General features: G+C 47.1%; 1 protein-coding gene across 1 annotated transcript in view; it reads left to right on the top strand.

The window, feature by feature from the left end:
- CPLANE1 (ciliogenesis and planar polarity effector complex subunit 1) overlaps positions 1 to 18,696 on the top strand; it is a 181,289-nt gene that overhangs the window by 72,295 nt on the left and 90,298 nt on the right. Inside the window, exons 24-25 of the mRNA XM_077816770.1 lie at positions 10,773 to 10,934; positions 11,095 to 11,203. Coding sequence (XP_077672896.1) covers positions 10,773 to 10,934; positions 11,095 to 11,203 — 271 coding nt within the window. The remainder of the gene's footprint in view (positions 1 to 10,772; positions 10,935 to 11,094; positions 11,204 to 18,696) is intronic.

The raw sequence follows: 18,696 nt of genomic DNA, 5'->3' as shown, positions 1-18,696 counted from the left end.
CGTCCCACCACTGTTCGCCCGCCCAAAGCCATCACGCCTCAGGACTCGAGAGGCAGGCTCGACGGAGCCCTCTTCGGTCTCCGCACCAGGGGCACTGATTGTGGGACTCGAGGCGTACCTTGATGGTAGATTGGCGCAGACCCTCTAAGGCATGCACCACCCTGCATGAACTCCGGGACTGGCTCCGACCGTCTTCAAGATCGGTCCTGGGACTGATCAGACACCAGAGACTGCTGATCATTGGGTCATCATCACTTGTCTCCAAGAAAGAGGTCCAGGACAATCCTCCTGGCAACCAGCCTGTAGTGGCTCCCAGTCCCGTTCGATGTCCCGGAATTGGTTGAGTAGTGTGAGGTGTGGATTGCTGGGTATCCGATGCAGATCGCTGGGTAGCCACTGAACGCTGTCAGTCTCCAAGAGCCCAACCAAGACAGTTTTTTGCTCAGACAGGTCGGCCTCAGGATGCAGTGACCAGCACCAGTTGGACAAGAGCCACTGTTCAGCCCAATGCTGGTTGCCCGGGACCGACTGACTGCTCCGCTGGTAGCTCCTGCTTGGAGTGAGGTTCCCTGACTGCAGGACAGGTCCCAGTATCAGCAGTGCCGACTACATTATCGGCACCGAAACCTGTCCCATGGCCCTAAGCGCAGTGGCTTGCGCCATGGTATCTGGGGAACCCTTGGGGATTCACCTACCCTTCTCAGGCTGCCTGATCAGTGTTGGGAGCCTTGGAGAGGCCAGTGGCCTTGGTATCGCATCCCTCTCCCGTACTCGAGGCTTAGGAGGGTAAGACCCCGCGAGTCCAGGAGGACCCGGGGAGGAAGCTGCTAGACCACCAGTGGACATGGAGGTTCCCACGGCACCGGCATCGTCCTCATTGTCACCGGATGAGGCTGTTGTGGGGGCCCCCTCACCCAATTCCTTAGGATGATGCCAAAGCGCACCAGGAACTTTTGAAGAGGGTTGCTTCTAACCTGGGGCTTCAGGCAGAGCAATCGGAGGAGCCTTTGACTCTGTTTGACGTCCTCTGTTCCTCGACTCCTGCCCGGATGGCTCTACCCCTTCATGAAGGGGTATCCAAGATCACTAAGGCCCTGTGGCAGACCCCCTTTTCCTTGGCCCCATCTCTAAAAGGGCCAAACATGAGTACTTTGTGCCAACCAAAGGGCATGAGTACTTATACTCACTCAGCCCCCAATTCCCTTGTGGTTGAGGTGGTTAACCACAAGGAGAGGCAAGGACAACTTGGGGTCACCCCCAAAAATAAGGATTTGAGGAGGCTGGATCTCTTTGGATGTAAGGTTTATTAGTCTTCCAGCCTTCAGCTGCGTGGCCAACCACCAAGCCCTCCTTGGCCAATATGACTTTAGTATGTGGCAAGCCATGGCCAAGTTTGAAGGGTTGCTCCCCGAGGCTTCCAAGAAGTTGTTACGAGCGATCCTTGATAAGGGTACGACTACAGCCAGGATGGCCCTCCAGGTAATGTCAGATGCTGCTGCTCGCACCATGGCTTCCGCTATTTCCATGTGTTACCCGGAGTTCTTTCAACCCAAAGCTCTTGGTAACTTTTACTCTGTGCAAGGTGGTGTCAGGAAATAAATTGGGGAGACATGGCCATCCGACCAATAGATGGCTGGCACAAACAGGACAACGCAAGAGTGCTTTCACTTAAAGCTAAACTTTACTTAGTCTCAAGCACTAACACATGTTCGCAAAAGGTTAGTAAAACACCCCCAACCCTTAATAATTACCAAAGCTGAGTGTGGCTCTCGAGTGGCACAGTGGCAGGCTTCCGGTGGCCAAATCTTACGTCTGCCAGTGGCGACTGCAAGATCTATCCAGAGGGAGAGTCCAAAAAGAGTCCAACTACCTCAAACTTTTCCCCCTTATTTATACATTAGTAATAGAATGACATGTCCCTTAAAAAGAAAAGGAGTACTTGTGGCACCTTAGAGACTAACCAATTTATTTGAGCATAAGCTTTCGTGAGCTACAGCTCACTTCATCGGATGCATACTGTGGAAAGTGTAGAAGATCTTTTTATATACACACAAAGCATGAAAAAATACCTCCTCCCACCCCACTCTGTTGCTGTTAATAGCTTATCTAAAGTGACCACTCTCCTTACAATGTATATGATAATCAAGGTGGGCCATTTCCAGCACAAATCTGCATGGCCCCACAGTATGCCAACATTTTTATGGCTGACTTAGAACAATGCTTCCTCAGCTCTCGTCCCGTAACGCCCCTACTCTACTTGCACTATATTGATGACATCTTCATCATCTGGACCCATGGAAAAGAAGCCCTTGAGGAATTCCACCATGATTTCAACAATTTCCATCCCACCATCAACCTCAGCCTGGTCCAGTCCACACAAGAGAGCCACTTCCTGGACACTACAGTGCTAATAAACGATGGTCACATAAACACCACCCTATACCGGAAACCTACTGACCGCTATTTCTACCTACATGCCTCCAGCTTTCACCCTGACCACACCACACGATCCATCGTCTACAGCCAAGCTCTGCGATACAACCGCATTTGCTCCAACCCCTCAGACAGAGACAAACACCTACAAGATCTCTATCAAGCATTCTTACAACTACAGTACCCACCTGCGGAAGTGAAGAAACAGATTGACAGAGCTAGAAGAGTTCCCAGAAGTCACCTACTACAGGACAGGCCTAACAAAGAAAATAACAGAACGCCCCTAGCCGTCACCTTCAGCCCCCAACTAAAACCCCTCCAACGCATTATCAAGGATCTACAACCTATCCTGAAGGATGACCCAACACTCTCACAAATCTTGGGAGACAGGCCAGTCCTTGCCTACAGACAGCCCCCCAACCTGAAGCAAATATTCACCAGCAGCCACACACCACACAACAGAACCACTAACCCAGGAACCTATCCTTGCAACAAAGCCCGTTGCCAACTGTGCCCACATATCTATTCAGGGGACACCATCACAGGGCCTAATAACATCAGCCACACTATCAGAGGCTCGTTCACCTGCACATCCACCAATGTGATATATGCCCTCATGTGCCAGCAATGCCCCTCTGCCATGTACATTGGTCAAACTGGACAGTCTCTACGTAAAAGAATAAATGGACACGAATCAGATGTCAAGAATTATAACATTCATAAACCAGTCGGAGAACACTTCAATCTCTCTGGTCACGCGATTACAGACATGAAAGTTGCTATATTACAACAAAAAAACTTCAAATCCAGACTCCAGCGAGAAACTGTTGAATTGGAATTCATTTGCAAATTGGATACAATTAACTTAGGTTACCTTGCATAATGACTTAGCCACTCCCAGTCTCTATTCAAGCCTATTTCGCCTTGTTTTTTCCTACCCCCCCCCCCCCCCAGATGTTCTTGTTAAACCCTGGATTTGTGCTGGAAATGGCCCACCTTGATTATCATACACCTTGTAAGGAGAGTGATCACTTTAGATAAGCTATTACCAGCAGGAGAGTGGGGTGGGAGGAGGTATTTTTTCATGCTTTGTGTGTATATAAAAAGATCTTCTACACTTTCCACAATATGCATCCGATGAAGTGAGCTGTAGCTCACGAAAGCTTATGCTCAAATAAATTGGTTAGTCTCTAAGGTGCCACAAGTACTCCTTTTCTTTTTGCGAATACAGGCTAACACGGCTGTTACTCTGAAACATGTCCCTTAAAGAAAACTTGTTAAGTAAGCAGTTTCAATAGTCAAGCAAGAGTTTCCTTCTGATTATCGATTAACCAGTTGTGGGTTTTTCTAGAGTTTGCAGCATTGAGGCCCCAATAGACATTCCTGGGGCACATCCTGGTCTTCGAAAATGCATGTATCAGCCGCTTCAACACAATTCTTATCAGGAAGTACGCGGGCTCAAGCTGCCCTTTCTGTGGCACCCAAAACTCCTGCTTTGGTCAAACTGAGAGTGCTGAATGGCTAATTTACAGCCTGCTGACTTGGCTGCTTTTAGCAATAAGCCATAGTGGTTTCAGGCACTTTCCTGGTTTGCCAAAATCTCCCCGTACACATGTGGCAAGTCTCTGGGCTGCTCCTCTCTGGGTTGTCCACTGAGGCCAACCGTCATTGCAGGTCCTGCCCTTCGACGACAGGGCCCTATTTGTGAAGCAGACAGCAAGTTGCATGGCCTCAAGGACTCCCGCTCCACCCTGAAAACCTTGGGTCTCTACGTCCCAGCCTTGGTGCATAAGTGGTTCAAACCGCAGCAGCCTCAAGGCCAGGGGAGCCAGCCTCAGCAGGACCAGCCCCATACACGAGCCAAGGGTTACAAATGCCACCCACCTCCACCCTCTGCCCAGTCGGGCTCGACCCGTAATAAGCAGGGGGCCAAACAGTCATTTTGAGGGTGTGCCCGAGAGTGATCTATCAGACTATTCCCCAGATCCATCTTTCCCAGTATTCTCTGACTGCCTTTCCTTCCAACATGAACTGCTATAACTTCGGATTGCTGAGTCCTCAACACAGTGGAACGTGGTTACACCCTCCAGTTTCTTTCTACCCCCCCTTCATAGAATCCTAGAATATCAGGTTTGGAAGGGACTTCAGGAGGTTGTCTAGTCCAAACCCCTGCTCGAAGCAGGACCAATCCCCCACTAAATCATCCCAGCCAAGGCTTTGTCAAGCCTGACCTTAAAAACCTCTAAAACCTTAAAAACTTCCCACCTGCCTTCCCCTCCCTCTTCAGGGACCCCCTCACGAGATTCTCCTTGCGCAGGAGGTAAAGGGGTTACTACAGCTGGGTGCGGTGGAAGAAGTTCCTCTGGAGTACAGGGACAAGTGGTTCTATTCCTGGTACTTTTTAAACCCAAAAGCCAAGGGCAGTCTACGGCCCATCCTGGACCTGCGAGACCTCAACAAGTACCTACAGAGGCTAAAGTTCCACATGGTCTCTGGCTTCTGTTATCCCCTCCCTGGATCCAGGAGACTGGTATGCTGCCTTCGACTCGAAGGACGTGTACTTCCACATAGCGATATTTCAAGGGCATAGACGCTTCCTCCGGTTTACGGTGGGACTCCACCACTGCCAGTTTATGGTCCTCCCATTCAGCTTGGCAACAGCACCGAGGGTGTTTACCAAGTGCATGTCAGTGGCAGCAGCTTACCTCAGGCGCTGGCATATCCAGATCTACCTGTACCTCGAGGACTGGCTCATCAAGGGCGGCTCCTGGTCTCAAGTCTGAAGGGATGTTGCGGTGCTTCAAGCCATGCGCCGCTCTCTGGGCCTACTGGTGAATGACAAAAAGTTGACATTGGTGTCAGTGCAGGGGATAGAGTTCATCGGAGCAGTCCTTGACTCTACCTGCTACAGAGTGTTCTTCCTGCTGGAAAGGTTCCACACGATGGTGAACCTCATTGCAGATGTCTCCGCGTTCCGTCTGTCTACGCCTTCTGGGCCACGTGGCAGCATGCACTTACGTGGTCCGCCATGCCAGGCTCCGGATGCAGCCCCTGCAACAATGGCTGGCGACAGTTTATTCCCAGTCCAGAGACCCCCTGGAAAAGATCGTTACCATTCATCAGGTGATACGTACCTCGCTGAGTTGATGGACCTACTGCAGGACAGTCCCGGAAGGAATTCCATTTGACAGCCCTCCTCACTCCATCTAGTTGGTGTTGGACACTTTTGGACCTCAGCTGGGGGCACATCTCAGCAACCTCCAGACACAGGGGATGTGGTCCCCGGAGGAGGAGCGGTTAGACATAAACGTCAAAGAGCTTGGAGCAGTCCGGCTGGCATGTGGAGTCTTGCTCCACCAGTCGGGCAAGGTGATACGAGTCATGATGGACAATACAGCCTCGATGTTCTACATCAGTAGGCAAGGGGGCGCATGCTCGTCGGCTCTCTAAGGAAGTCCTCCATTTTGGGACTTCTGCATCAGCTACAAAATATACCTGGAAGATTGTCACCTTCCCGGCATCAGGAATACGCTGGCAGACCAGCTCAGCAGGGACTTCTCCTCTCACCATAAGTGGTCGCTTCATGCAGAGGTAGCCTGCATGATCCCCCAAAGATGGGGAACTCCCTAAGTGGACCTGTTCGCTGCAAGACAGAACAGGAAATGCCACCAGTTTTGTTCTCTAACAGGGTCTGAGCAAAGACTCCCTCTCCGATCCCGTCCTCCTGTCGTGGTCAGGGAGCCTGATGTACGCATTCCCTCTGATTCCACTCATTGGCAGGGCGCTGGCAAAGATCAAGAGGGACCAGGCACAGGTTATGATCACTCTGGCGTGGCCTCGCCAGCATTGATTTGGCACGCTCGTGAGCCTGTCAGCGGCCCCTCTCTGGACTCTGCCCAACCAACCAGACCGGCTATTGCAGGACCATGGTTGGCTCTTACACCCTAATCTTGGGTCCCTCCACCTCTCGGCATGGATGCTGCGTGGCTGAACCTGGAGGAGTGGATCTGTTTGGAAGGAGTCCAAAGGTTCTCCTGGAAAGTAGGAAGCCCTCAACTAGACTGACTTACCTGGCCAAGTAGACAAGGTTTTCCCGCTGGGCATCCAAATGGGGCATTTGTCTCTTGCGTTTCTCCTTACAGGAGCTGGACTGCCTGCTCCATTTGAGAAACCAGTGCCGGGCACACACTCTTCCATTACAGTGCATCTTGCTGCCATCTCTGCTTTTCACTCGCTGATCCATGGACAGACGGTGTTTTCCCATTACATAACGGTCAGATTCTTGAGAGGGCTGGAGAGACTCTTCCCACAAGAGAACAAGAAATGAACAAATGACTGTTCCGGGGGACTCAAGGTCAGGGCTCCAGAGGGGCCTCATTTCTAGTTCTATGATTGGGGCAAATGACATATGCCTTCCCACGCGTTCTGCTTTTAGCTGAGGTTCTGAGGAAGATCAAGCAAGAGGGAGGGAATGTTGGTGAGCCTGATTGCTCCTGGATGGTGCAGACAGTTGTGGTTTCCAAGCGTTTTATAAATATCACCATGCCTGGGCATCCATATCTTGCTCTTCCTGGACCTGCTGACCACAGGACAGAGACAAGATCAGACATCCCAATCTGGCATCTCTCCACATCGCAGTCTGCTATTTCGGTGGATGACCAACCTAGAAAAGACATTCTGGGAAGCAGCACAATCCATTCTTAACAATAATTGAGTCACGGAGTATAAGGCCAGAAGGGAGTACCAGATCTAGTCTGACCTCCTGTATATCACAGGCCACCAACATCACCTGGGATCCACACATGAAAAACTCAACCCAATAGGAAGAATTCCATAAAGAAGTGCCACACAGCAAAATGAAAAAGGTTTTCTGTCTGATTCCAACAGCGTCAGATGTCATCAGGATATTGGCATCCCTGTCATTTTGGACTTTTTCCTTAAAGATTTCACAACTATCTTTTTGTTCCCTATGGGTGGATTTAGCAGTTATCAGTGCCTGTAACCAACCACTTGATCTTCACCCATTCTGTGTACAGTACATTTTCTAGAAGGTGTCTATGATGCCGGCAGACCAGGTGCCAGCTCATGCCAAGGCCTCAGGCCTGACTGAACACTTACAAATGCATAGCTGGAAACCAGTCTTGCTTAGCTGTGTGCATTATTGAAATAGATATTAGATGTTAAGTTGATAAGAATGTGTTTAGTCTGTATGAAATGCTTGTAGGATGCTGCATGCATTGGTCTTATAACCTCTAAAGCCTAATGTATAAAGTTATTGAGTATTTGCATTGTATACTTCTGTAATTGCATAACTCACCAAACAGGAAAATAAGCATTAATTAAGATAAAGTGCTTGTCCTGAATACAAGATAGCCCGTTGAAGGCAAATAAGGAATTGTATAGCATCAAAGGACAGAGGCCCTGTTGAATGCATTTCTAACTCCCTCCGGGAAGGAGAGACCTACTCCTGAGCTTATCCCATCAGTGTGGACTCTGGGGTGGAGGGAATAAAAATACCTGACAAGGAGAAACTTTGCTCTTTGGCTGTTTGGACTCTCACAGGGCTGGAACTACAAAACAGAAGCAGAGATCGCTAGGGTCAACCTGGGTTAGCCCTAAAAGATATTCAATGCTGATGATTTACTACAGCTCTGTCACCTTTTGGAACCGTAGGCTGTAACTCATTTGTGTATATGTGTTGCCTTCTTTAACCTGTAAATAACTCTGTCTTTTCCCCTAGTTAATAAATCCTTAGTTGGTTTACTGTAGGATTTGGGTATAAGCATTGTCTTTGGTGTGAGATCTGGATTACATATTGACTTGGTATAAGTCTCTTGGGACTGGGAACAGTCTGAATATTTTGTGATCTTTGGTGCAAGTAAGTGTTTATCACTTAGTCCAGTTTGCTTCGGTGGCAAGATAGATTGGAATGTCCAAGAGGGCTGTCTGTGACTCCACGGTAAGATTGTTATAGTGCTTCAGGAGTTCACATTTGTTACTGGGTTGATGAGATTTAATTATAGAACATACAACCAGTTTGGGATATGTGCCCTGCTTTTTGACAGTCTGTCCTGAGGTTGGCACTCATGGCTATGAGTCATTTGGGGTAGCGTGAGAGTAATAGTAGAACCTTTCCTCTGATGATGAAGTCTACCCCAACATGGGACCTCAGTCAAGTCCTATCAGCATACAGAGACACTTAACTTTGTTTCTTAGTCCACCTCTAATGAAGATTGCCTTTCTGGTTACCATCCCATCAGCTAGAGGAGTAGATAGCTGGGGGCCTCCATGGCCAATTCATTTTACACTATCTTCCACAAAAGCAAAGTTTTCCTGAGATTACTTTCAAAATTCACCCCTAAAGTAGTCTCAGAATTCCACCTAAAAAAGGCCATTCACTTACCTGTCTTCTTCCCAAAGCCATATGCCACCACTGAGATAGGCAGCTGCGCACTCTAGTTGTTTGTCGAGCCTACAAAGGACTAAACCTTTTATGAAATTATCTAAATTTGTATCCTTTATGGAACATAAGTGAGGGAAAGTGATTTCTTCTGAGCGACTTTCCAAATTTTGGGCTGCATCTTGCTCTGTTATGAATTAATGGTGACTCCTACCAGACAAGATGTTGAGGGCCAATTGACGAGAGCCCAGTCTGCATTGGTCGCCTTGCTATGAGATGTTCCTCTCCTGGAAATCCGTAGAGTGGGGCTCTGTTCAGACTTTCACGAGACATTATGCTCTGATGCAAGCTTCTTCAGCTGATGTATACTTTGGCAGAGCAGTCCTTCAGTCAGTGATACAGCCAGGGTTCTTGCGTCAACCTTTTCAATGAATCCTGCTTGTGAGTCACTCACAGTGGAATACTCATAGGAACCATCATTCGAAGAAAGAAAGGTTACTTACCTTACAGTAACTGGAGTTCTTTGAGATGTGTGGTCCCGAACTATGACCTTCTACCCACCCTCTCTTCTTCCCCTATGCGGTGGAGTCTTATCCTAGGGCTGTTCATGGTAGAAAAGTAGCTGGAGAAGCAATCGGTTCATGACGTCCCTTATGCCCTTTCTTTGGAGTATGAGGAGGAGAGGGGCACGGACCAACAGACCTTGCTACTAAGAATCTTTCAATGTCAGGTGCATGAAGCGCACGTGCATCCACCGTGGGCTACAGACAAGGACCACTCATCTGAAAAAACTCCAGTTACTCTAAGATATGTAACCTTTCTCCCATAAAATGATCTCTGGAGATTTGTTATACACTTTTTATGACCTCTTGAAAGAACTCCATTTCACTCAGTAGTACAAAATGTTACTCTAGGATACTGTAAGCTCATGAGACATCTTGCTGTAATTATGCTAGTAATATATGTTACCAAGAAAAAATGCTGTCCATGTCTATTATGCTGTACATATTTAAAAATGTTAGTAATGTTATTTTTCCTGGGACCTTAGTTTATTTTTAATTTGAATTAGAGACGTACATCACAAGAAATATAGCATTTTCTGCATTTTTGTAGCAATTACAATAATACATTCCATGCTTTTTTATTACGTATATTTAATGAACTCATTAAACATGTATATCACAGATGGGTTGAAAAATATCCAAAATTCCTTGTTTTACCAGTCCATGAAGCTAATCTGGTACATGAAATTAATATAGGTTAGGTCTTAATGGTCAAAGAAACTAGGATGGGGTGGGCAAACTTTTTGGCCTGAGGGCCACATAGGGGTATGGAAATTGCATTGCAGGCCATAAATTCTCACGAAATTGGGGGCGGGGGTGAGTGCTCCGGCTGGGAGTGCAGGCTCTGGGGTGGGGCCAGAAATGAGGTGTTGGGGTGCCGGGGGGATGAGGGCTCTGGGGTGGGGCTGGGGATAAGGGGTTTGGAGGGCGGGAGGGGAATCGGGGCTGTGGCAGGGGATTGGGGTGGGGTGGGGGGGCTCTAGGTGGCTCTTACTGCAAGCAGCTCCCAGAAGCATGTCCCCCCCTCCAGCTCAGAAGCATGGCCAGGGGGCTCCACCCACTGCCCCATCCTCAGGTGCCTCCCCTGCAGCTCCCGTTGGCCAGGAACTACAGCCAGTGGGAGCTCGGGGGTGACACCTGTGGACGGGGCAGTGTGCAGAGCTGTCTGGCCACGCCTCTGTGTACTACGTAGGAGCCAGAGGGAGGGTCATGCGGGCTGCTTTCTGGGAGTTGCGTGGAGCGGGGCAAGCCCCAACCCCGCTCCCTCACTGGAGCTGAGGACCAGATTAAATCATGAAAATTGCCAATAAGTATATAGTCTAGCTGGAATTTTTCATGTATATCAATTAATATATATCTGACCATTTATTTTTTAGGACTGCAAGAAGGCTGAATATGATGCCTCTGTAGTTGAGCATTGTCTCAATGCAGTGGAATGGGCTTGTCGAATGCTCCCTTTTGCTAGGTTTATGAATGTTGAAGAACTTGTTCAAGATATAATTCTGAGCCTTGTTGGAGAATTACCACCAATCAGAAAGGTAAAAGAAGCTAAAACCACAAAAGATATTGAGAATGACAAGGTTTTAGCTTTCTTGCAAATGTTATTTTTAGAGCTATGAATAATACAAGTTTTGCTGGGAGTTTTGCTATAACTTTTTTCCATCAAAATTAACCCTGAAACTGATATATTTTGTACAGGTGGCAGAAATTTTGGTGAAAGCATTTCCTAATTCTGAAGATGTAAGAGTTCCATTAAGGGATAAATATCATGCTCTTCAGCAGCGACTTAGACACTGTACTGTCAGAGGTAATGTACATTCTTCCTCAGGGAATATAAAACGGGCTTAGTGACTTCATTGCTTTTTGGGTTTTCTTATGAACAATAATACTGCTAACATTTCTTTAGATGAGACATTGAATTATTGGCTTTTGTCTAGGTAGAAGCTATGGATATCATGGTGCTTTTGAAATGAGAACTGTAGTGTTCTTGCCAACAAATCAAGTTCAAGGCTGGAATTTTCAAAAGAGCTCAGTGTTGGTTTGACTTTTCTCCCACTGAAGTCAATGGTAAAACTCCTATCAACTTCAGTGGGAGCAGTGTTAGCCAAACACTGAACTCTTTTGAAAATTCTACCAAGGTTTGAGCTATCATTGAGTTAATGGCTGCTCATTTTGTGTACGTGATCGTTGGGCTATCAGTATTCATCTCCTTATTTTATATTTATAAACACTTTCAGATATCATGAATTGAAGGGTGCTGCATAAGAACAGTAGAAGGAAAGTACTATTCCATTATTCTGTAATGTTTAAAACAAAAAAAAAAACTTTTTTGGTATGATGGCAGAATAATTAAATCAATTTTTACAGTACTGCATATAAACACTAACACTTTCAAATTTTTTTGTTGGTGGTTTTTAAGAATTATCCTTACAAATAATGGCAAAAGATATTACTCCAGATGAAGGACTACAAGCTTGCCTTATTTCATATTTAGAACTCAAGTTCAATATCCATCCTTTAAAAGCACCTAATTTAAACTTAGTGTTTTCCTTTGAGTGATGGTCCGTACGTGTATTCCACACATAGGTACACATGTGAAGCATGCACCTTAGTTCAGAGATTTTTAGTAAGCAGTGTTCATTGCTCTGCACATATGCAGTTTTATTCCTCATGCTCTGAAATTAGAGTACAAGTATAAGTAGTGCAGGCCGATGCCTCTCCAGTTCCTTCTTGGTGCCTCATGTCCTAAGTTGGACTCTTTTGTCCACAACTTCTTCTATCATTGCTTCAATCTTTAAATATATAAATTTTAAATAGTTATTAATATTTTAGCATTTCACTCTTAGATTTATAGCCTTTAGAACTTAGTTAGTTCTCTTCCCGTCTTGGGGAAGCTCTCACCAAGGACAGGGTCTGTGCATTAAGAGTCTTGGGTATTAAGAATTGCGTTTTATGCCCCTACTCCTTTTGACTGAGCAACGAACACCAACGTTGCCTTTACTGCCTTGGTGAAGCTTGTGTCTCTGTGCTGTGCGTGGGTAGTATAAATAGCACTGTGCAGTCTGACCGCCCTCAGTTCCTTCTCTGCTGCAGAGCCCAAATGTTACACTCCGAAGCAGAGGGGGGTAGTTGAGCACATCTCAAAGAACCTCAGTTACTGCATAAGGTTAGTAACCCTCTCTTCTTCTTTGAGTGATGTCCCTATGGGTGCTTCATTGCAGGTGATTATAAAGCAGTGCCCCTAGCTGAAGGGTTGGGGCTTCAGAGCGGCTGTTATCGCCGAGGATAGGATCATATGTCCAAGGATGGTGTCCGTCGAAGAATCCTGCAAGACGGCATAATGTTGGGCTAATTTATCAGAGGACGCCCACGTGGCAGCCCTGCATACATCTATTATGGGAATGTTATTGAGGAATGCAATGGAGGTTGAGAGCGCTCATGTGGAGTGTGTCCTGATAGAGGCAGGTGGTTGCTTATTGTGAAGTTCGTAAGACATGTGTCACACCTGCTGCTCTGAAGTCTCATTTTGGTGTGGGAGAATTTATCCCCACAACCAGTGCGGTGTTGGGAAGCTGAGAAGCACTCTCATGAGCATGAGACTCAGTCTTTCTCAAAGTCCACATCAAAGAAGTTGGACTCACTTGTAAGCAAGCCTTCCAGCTTGGCTTATGAGGACTTGGTATGTTCTAAGCCCCAGAGGCATGAGAAGAAAGCCCATAAGCATTGGGCTCTGTTGGTACCAGACCATGTTCCATTGGTACCGTCATCCCTAGCTCCTCCCAAACCTTGGGAACCATCAGCACCAAGAAAGTCTGATCATCACTGACTTCAGATACTATCGTCCTCACCAGCTCCAATGACGCAGACAGGCTGAACTCCTCTCACACTAGGGAGATATGAACCTATTAGCACCTGACAGGACATTTTTGCTCTTCTGGCTGTGGGATCCCTTCCTCGATTGGGCCCCTCTCTTTCCAGGGAGATATCACCTCTGAGAGAATTGATTGCTGGAAGGAGCTTATCACCCCTCTCATATACAAAATACACATCCAGTCCAATTGTAGTGCCCTACATATCCTTCGCTGCCCAAAAGACCCACACAAGTTTGAAACCAGCCTCCACCTCATCTAACTTAGAGCCGCTGATACCCCTTGACATGGGGGCCTCTGCAACCACCTGTCAGCCTCTGCTACGGAATATATTGGGGGGATTGGGACCCATGCAGTATCAATCCAATCTGCCAGGAAGTCACCCCTTGCCTCCCCTCTACGGGGATGCTTAGATCTGCTCCCAGAGCTGACAGAGGAAAAGGAATATTATGCTCCAGATCCGGCAGCTCCATCAGAACCAGCAAGACTGCTATTGTCATAACTGGATCAAGTGGTGACTTCTAAATCCCCTTCTCCTGCCAGTGACTTCAGGCAGTTCCGGAACCTTCTCCACAGAGTTGCTGCAGAGCTTCAGATCCCCTTGAGAAGATCCAAGACTCCCAGCACAAACTTCTAGACATCCTGCATGCTTTTGGACCCAACAGAACAGCTCTCCCCATTAATGAAGGCATACTGGAACCAAGTAGAACAGTTTGGCACACCCCTGGCTCTACCCGCAAAAGGCCGGAGAAGCATTATTATGTGCCAGCCAAGGATGTGGAATTTTTGTTTTCTTATCCCAATCCCAATTCACCCGTGGTCCATGCTGCTTCTGAAAGAGCTAGAGAGCAACATCTCTGGTCTGCTCCTGCTGGCAAAGAGGACAAACACCTAGATGTGCTGGGAAGAAAGGTCTTATCATCCAGCCTCCAGCTCAGGATAGGCAATTACCAGGTGCTACTGGCTAAATAAGATTTCCTGACCTATGCCAAGTTTGTGTCATTTACTGACAGCCTTCCGCAATGGGACAGAGGGTTTTTTTTTCAAGTTCTGATTGGCGAGGGCAAACTGATAGTGAGGATTGCCCTCCAATCTGCAGCTGATGCCGCTGATGCCTTCTCTAGAGCTATGGATACTGATATCATGCGCAAGGAGTCATGGCTCCATGCATCAAGGTTCCATAGGGAGATCCAGAATACTATCGAGGAGCTCCCCCCACCTTCAATGAATTGCACTTTTCAATCAGAAGACTGTCCCCCTCCATATCCTGAAGGATACCAGGGCTACCCTACATTTGCTGAGGATATCCATGCCTGCCCCTAAGAGGAAGTTTCATTGCCCATGGGCCAAATCTAAATATACAGCTCAGTAGTTCTTTCATCAGAGGCCTTATGAACCACCATGTAAGAGACAGGGGGTTCAAAAGTCCTGATTCCTTATGCCGTCTGCAACAGTCTCGGCATCTCAATCCCCAAGAGCTTATTTTTGATGGGAGTTTGAGAGCTAAGAAGCACTAAGCCCAACACCTCCCGACTCCCACACACAATTTGGTGGTCATCTAGCAGTCTTTTTCAACACCTGGAGTGCGATAACAATGGTCAAGTGGTTGCTGAACATAATCTACTCTGGCTAGATGATAGATTACATCCCTACCTCCTCTAAAACCCTCCTCCTCACCACTCTCATAAGACCATTCTTATGAGAGTATTCTCACGGGAGGTGAACTCCTTACTGCAGCAAGGATAGAACATGTCCCTCTGTACTACCAAGAAAGAGGGTTTTACTCAACTTGCTTTCTTATGCCCAAAAAGAAAGGTGGTTGGAGACCAATCCTCAACCTCTGCCATCTCAACTGCTTCATTCACAAATTCAGATTTTGAATGGTCACATTGGCAGTGATAATTCCATCTTTAGAAATGGGCATGTGGTTCACAGCTCTCAATATGAAGGACATCTGCTTTCATAGACATTCATCCCGCCCACAATGCTTTCTCAGATTCATGGTAGACTCTGGCCATTTTCAGTGCAGAGTACTCCCCTTCATAATAGTGACTGCCTCCAGAGTCTTTATCAAGATATTCTCAGTAGAGGCAGCCCACATCAGACGTTGTGGTCGTATTGTCTTCCCCTACCTCTAGGGTGCGAAATCCCACCAGAAAGCTTGTGTGTCAACTTCCAGGATGCTACACCTCGTCTGTTCAGTGACAGTCAGCATAAACATAGAAAAATCTGTTCTCACCCCCACGTAATCTCTGGATTTCATTGGGGCCACCTTAATGCTATCACTGGAAGAGTTTACCTGCCCAAGGACAGGTTCCAGACCATAAACAAAATTATAGCTCATGTCACAAGCAACCCTTGAGTGCCAGTCAAGACATATCTGTCTCCCCTAGGCAGGGGTGAAAGTAATTTAAGGGACTTACTAATACGCAGGGCTGGGGTTCTGAGCAAGAGGGAGGGGTGTGTGTGTGTGTGTGTGTGCGTGCGCTAAACCAGAAGGGGCAGGGCCTTTAAATCCCCGGGCCCTTTATATCACTGCTAGAGCTGTGTGGTAGTGGCGTCGGGAGCCTTGGGCCCTTTAAATCACCGCCAGAGCCTCATGGTAGAGGTAGCTGTGGCCAGGAGCCCTGAGGCTCTGGCGGCAATTTAAAGGACCAGAGGCTCTGGCCGCTGCCGGGAGCCCAGGGCCCTCTGGAATTGGCAGCCTGGAGAAGCTCCCCCTGCCGGTGTGGTTGGCTCTGAACTGGCTCTTGCCAGTACGCTGTACCAGACTGGACTGGCTTACTTTTACCTCAGCTCCTAAGTCATATGGTCTTGTGCACCTATGTCATCCCATTTGCAGGACTCCATTTTTGTTGCCTTCAAGCTTGGCTGCAATTGGTATATTCCCCAAGCTGTCATTCCATGAACCTCCTGGTGACAGTTCTAGCCAAGTTACTAACTTCCCTACTGTGCTGTACAAATCCTTGTCAGGTATATCCCTTTCTCATTCCCTCTCTGGACAGTACCATCATTATGGATGCATCCCTATTAGGTTGGGGAGCCCACATGAACTGCCACACAGCACAAGGTGCCTGGACATCTTGGAGGCCAAGATGCGCATCAATATCCTGGAGTTGCAAGCAGTATTGTAGGTAGGTGAGTACTTTCTCCCGTTCATCTGCGCTCATCATGTCCTTATAATGTCTGACAACGTTATGACTGTTATAGATCAACAAACAAGAGGAAGTGAGAATCTGCCTCTGTGTGTGTGCAGAAGCAGTCAGCCTGTGGAACTGGTATATCAGCAATCAGATCACGGTATTGGCACCTACTTTCCAGGGAAGCAAATCACATTAGCAGATTCCCTCGGCAGACAGTTCAGTCAACCACAAGTGGGAGCTACACGGCTCCGTACTGCACAATATGTGAAAGTTCCTCACATTCGTCTTTTGGAAAGACCATTATCAATTCATAGTCCTCCCATTTGGACTAGCTACAGCACTAGGGTCTTTACAAAAATCCTTTAAGTGGCAGTGGTTTAGATTAGAAGAAATGGCTTCCTATCTTTCCATGTCTCGACGACTGGCTCCTGATGGGCAGATCCAGCAGGTAAGTCCAGTAGCAACCCTGTTCCTACTCCACCTACTGTCTTCCCTGGAAATCTGCGTCAACCATAAAACGTCCACTTTCAGTCCCACAAAGACTATGATTGTGTAGGGGGGACCCTGGACTCAACTACTGCAAGAGCCTGTCTCCCAATGGAGAGATTCTGTGCTATGAACTAATTGATAAAACAGATCACCCTCCGACCTTGGACTACAGTCAGGATCTATCTGTCCGTTCTAGGGCATGTGGCCTTATGCACCTATATAACACCATTCGCCAGGATCCATCTCCACTGCATAAACCTGGTTTCAGTCTGTCTACTCACCATATAAAGATAACATCAGTGCCAGAGTAACATTTCCGGCCAAGATTACAGTTTGTCTCCTGGTGAGCAAACCCGGAGAAGGTTCAGGTTGGAGTTCCTTTCCTAACACCCAAAGTGTCTATCATTACAGATGCTTCCCTCTTAGTTTGGGGAGCCCATATGGACAATCACACTGCACAAGACACTTGGATCCATTGGGAGGCCAGGAAGTATATCAACTTTGTGGAATTAAGGACAGTGTGTTGGGCCTGCAATCTGTTCCTTTCTCTCATCTGTTCCAACATGTCCAGGTAATGTCAGACAATATAATGACTGTCGTTTACATGAACAAAAGGAGGGAGCAAGATCTTTTCCCCTGTGTGTTAAGACAGTCAATCTGTGGAATTGGTGTATCAGAAACCACATAATCTTTTTGCTGGCATACCTGCCAGTGTGTAGAATTCCCTAGCAGAGAGTCTTAGCAGACATTTTTCCACACACCATGAATGGGAGATTCACAGTTCTGTCTTGAACAACATCTTCACCCAGTGGGGAATGCCATCATGGGACCTCTTCACCTCACAGGTGAATAAGAAACTACCTCTGTACTGCTCCAGAGCAGTTCTGGGACAAGGCTCAAGGGGTGATGCCCTTTTGCTAGCCTGGATGGACCACCTCAGATATGGCAACCCTCCCATTCCATTAACAGAACAAGTCCTGTGAAATATTTGAGACAACAAGGTTTGGATCATCCTCATTGCACCCAACTGGCCAAAACAGTTTTGGTTCTCAGACTTCAACATCTGACCATTTCTGGATCTACTGATGTAACACAACAGTATAACCAGGTACTCCAAATGGGGACCACTACAATTCAATGCCTGGTATTTGGAAGGGCATTGGCCATAGGGTGCTCATGCTCAGTAGTGATCCAATTTGTCCTAACCTAAAGCGGGAAGAATTCTACTAGGAGATGCTTTTTGGCTAAATGGAAGCCTTTCTCCCCTTGGTCACAATAGCACCAGTTATTTCTATAGTCTGCTGAAATTCCTATTATTTTAGATTAATTACTTACCCTTAAGATGTTAGGTTTCTCTGAGTTCCCTACACGTCTAGTTCACAGCAATCAATGCTTTTTATTCTCCAGATGAGGGCCATCGCGTCTTTCCTCCAATGATAGTGGATAGTTATCCAGTGACAGGTAGATTCCTGAAGGGATATATTAGAACTTTCCAACCAGTGGTGTATCCAATACCACACTGAATTCTCAGTCTTGACCTTTCAGTTCTCACCAGACCGCCCTTCAAACCATTAGCTACCTCTTCCATGTCCCATCCGTGGATGAAGGTTGCCTTCTGAGTTGCCATCACATCAGCCAGAAGGGTAAGCGAACTGAGAGCTTCCATGGCAGATCCATCATATACCATTTTTCATAAAGCGTCTCTCTGTGCCTCCAAATGGAATTTATCACTAAAGTAATTTTGGAGTTTCACATGAATCACTTACCAGTTTTCCCCCTAAAATCACATACTTCTGATG

The sequence above is a fragment of the Eretmochelys imbricata genome, chromosome 5, assembly GCF_965152235.1.
Source record: "Eretmochelys imbricata isolate rEreImb1 chromosome 5, rEreImb1.hap1, whole genome shotgun sequence".
In the NCBI taxonomy this organism is placed as follows: domain Eukaryota; kingdom Metazoa; phylum Chordata; order Testudines; family Cheloniidae; genus Eretmochelys; species Eretmochelys imbricata.
The sequence above is the reverse complement of the archived record's forward strand: the minus strand, read 5'-3'. Positions and strand labels throughout refer to the sequence as shown.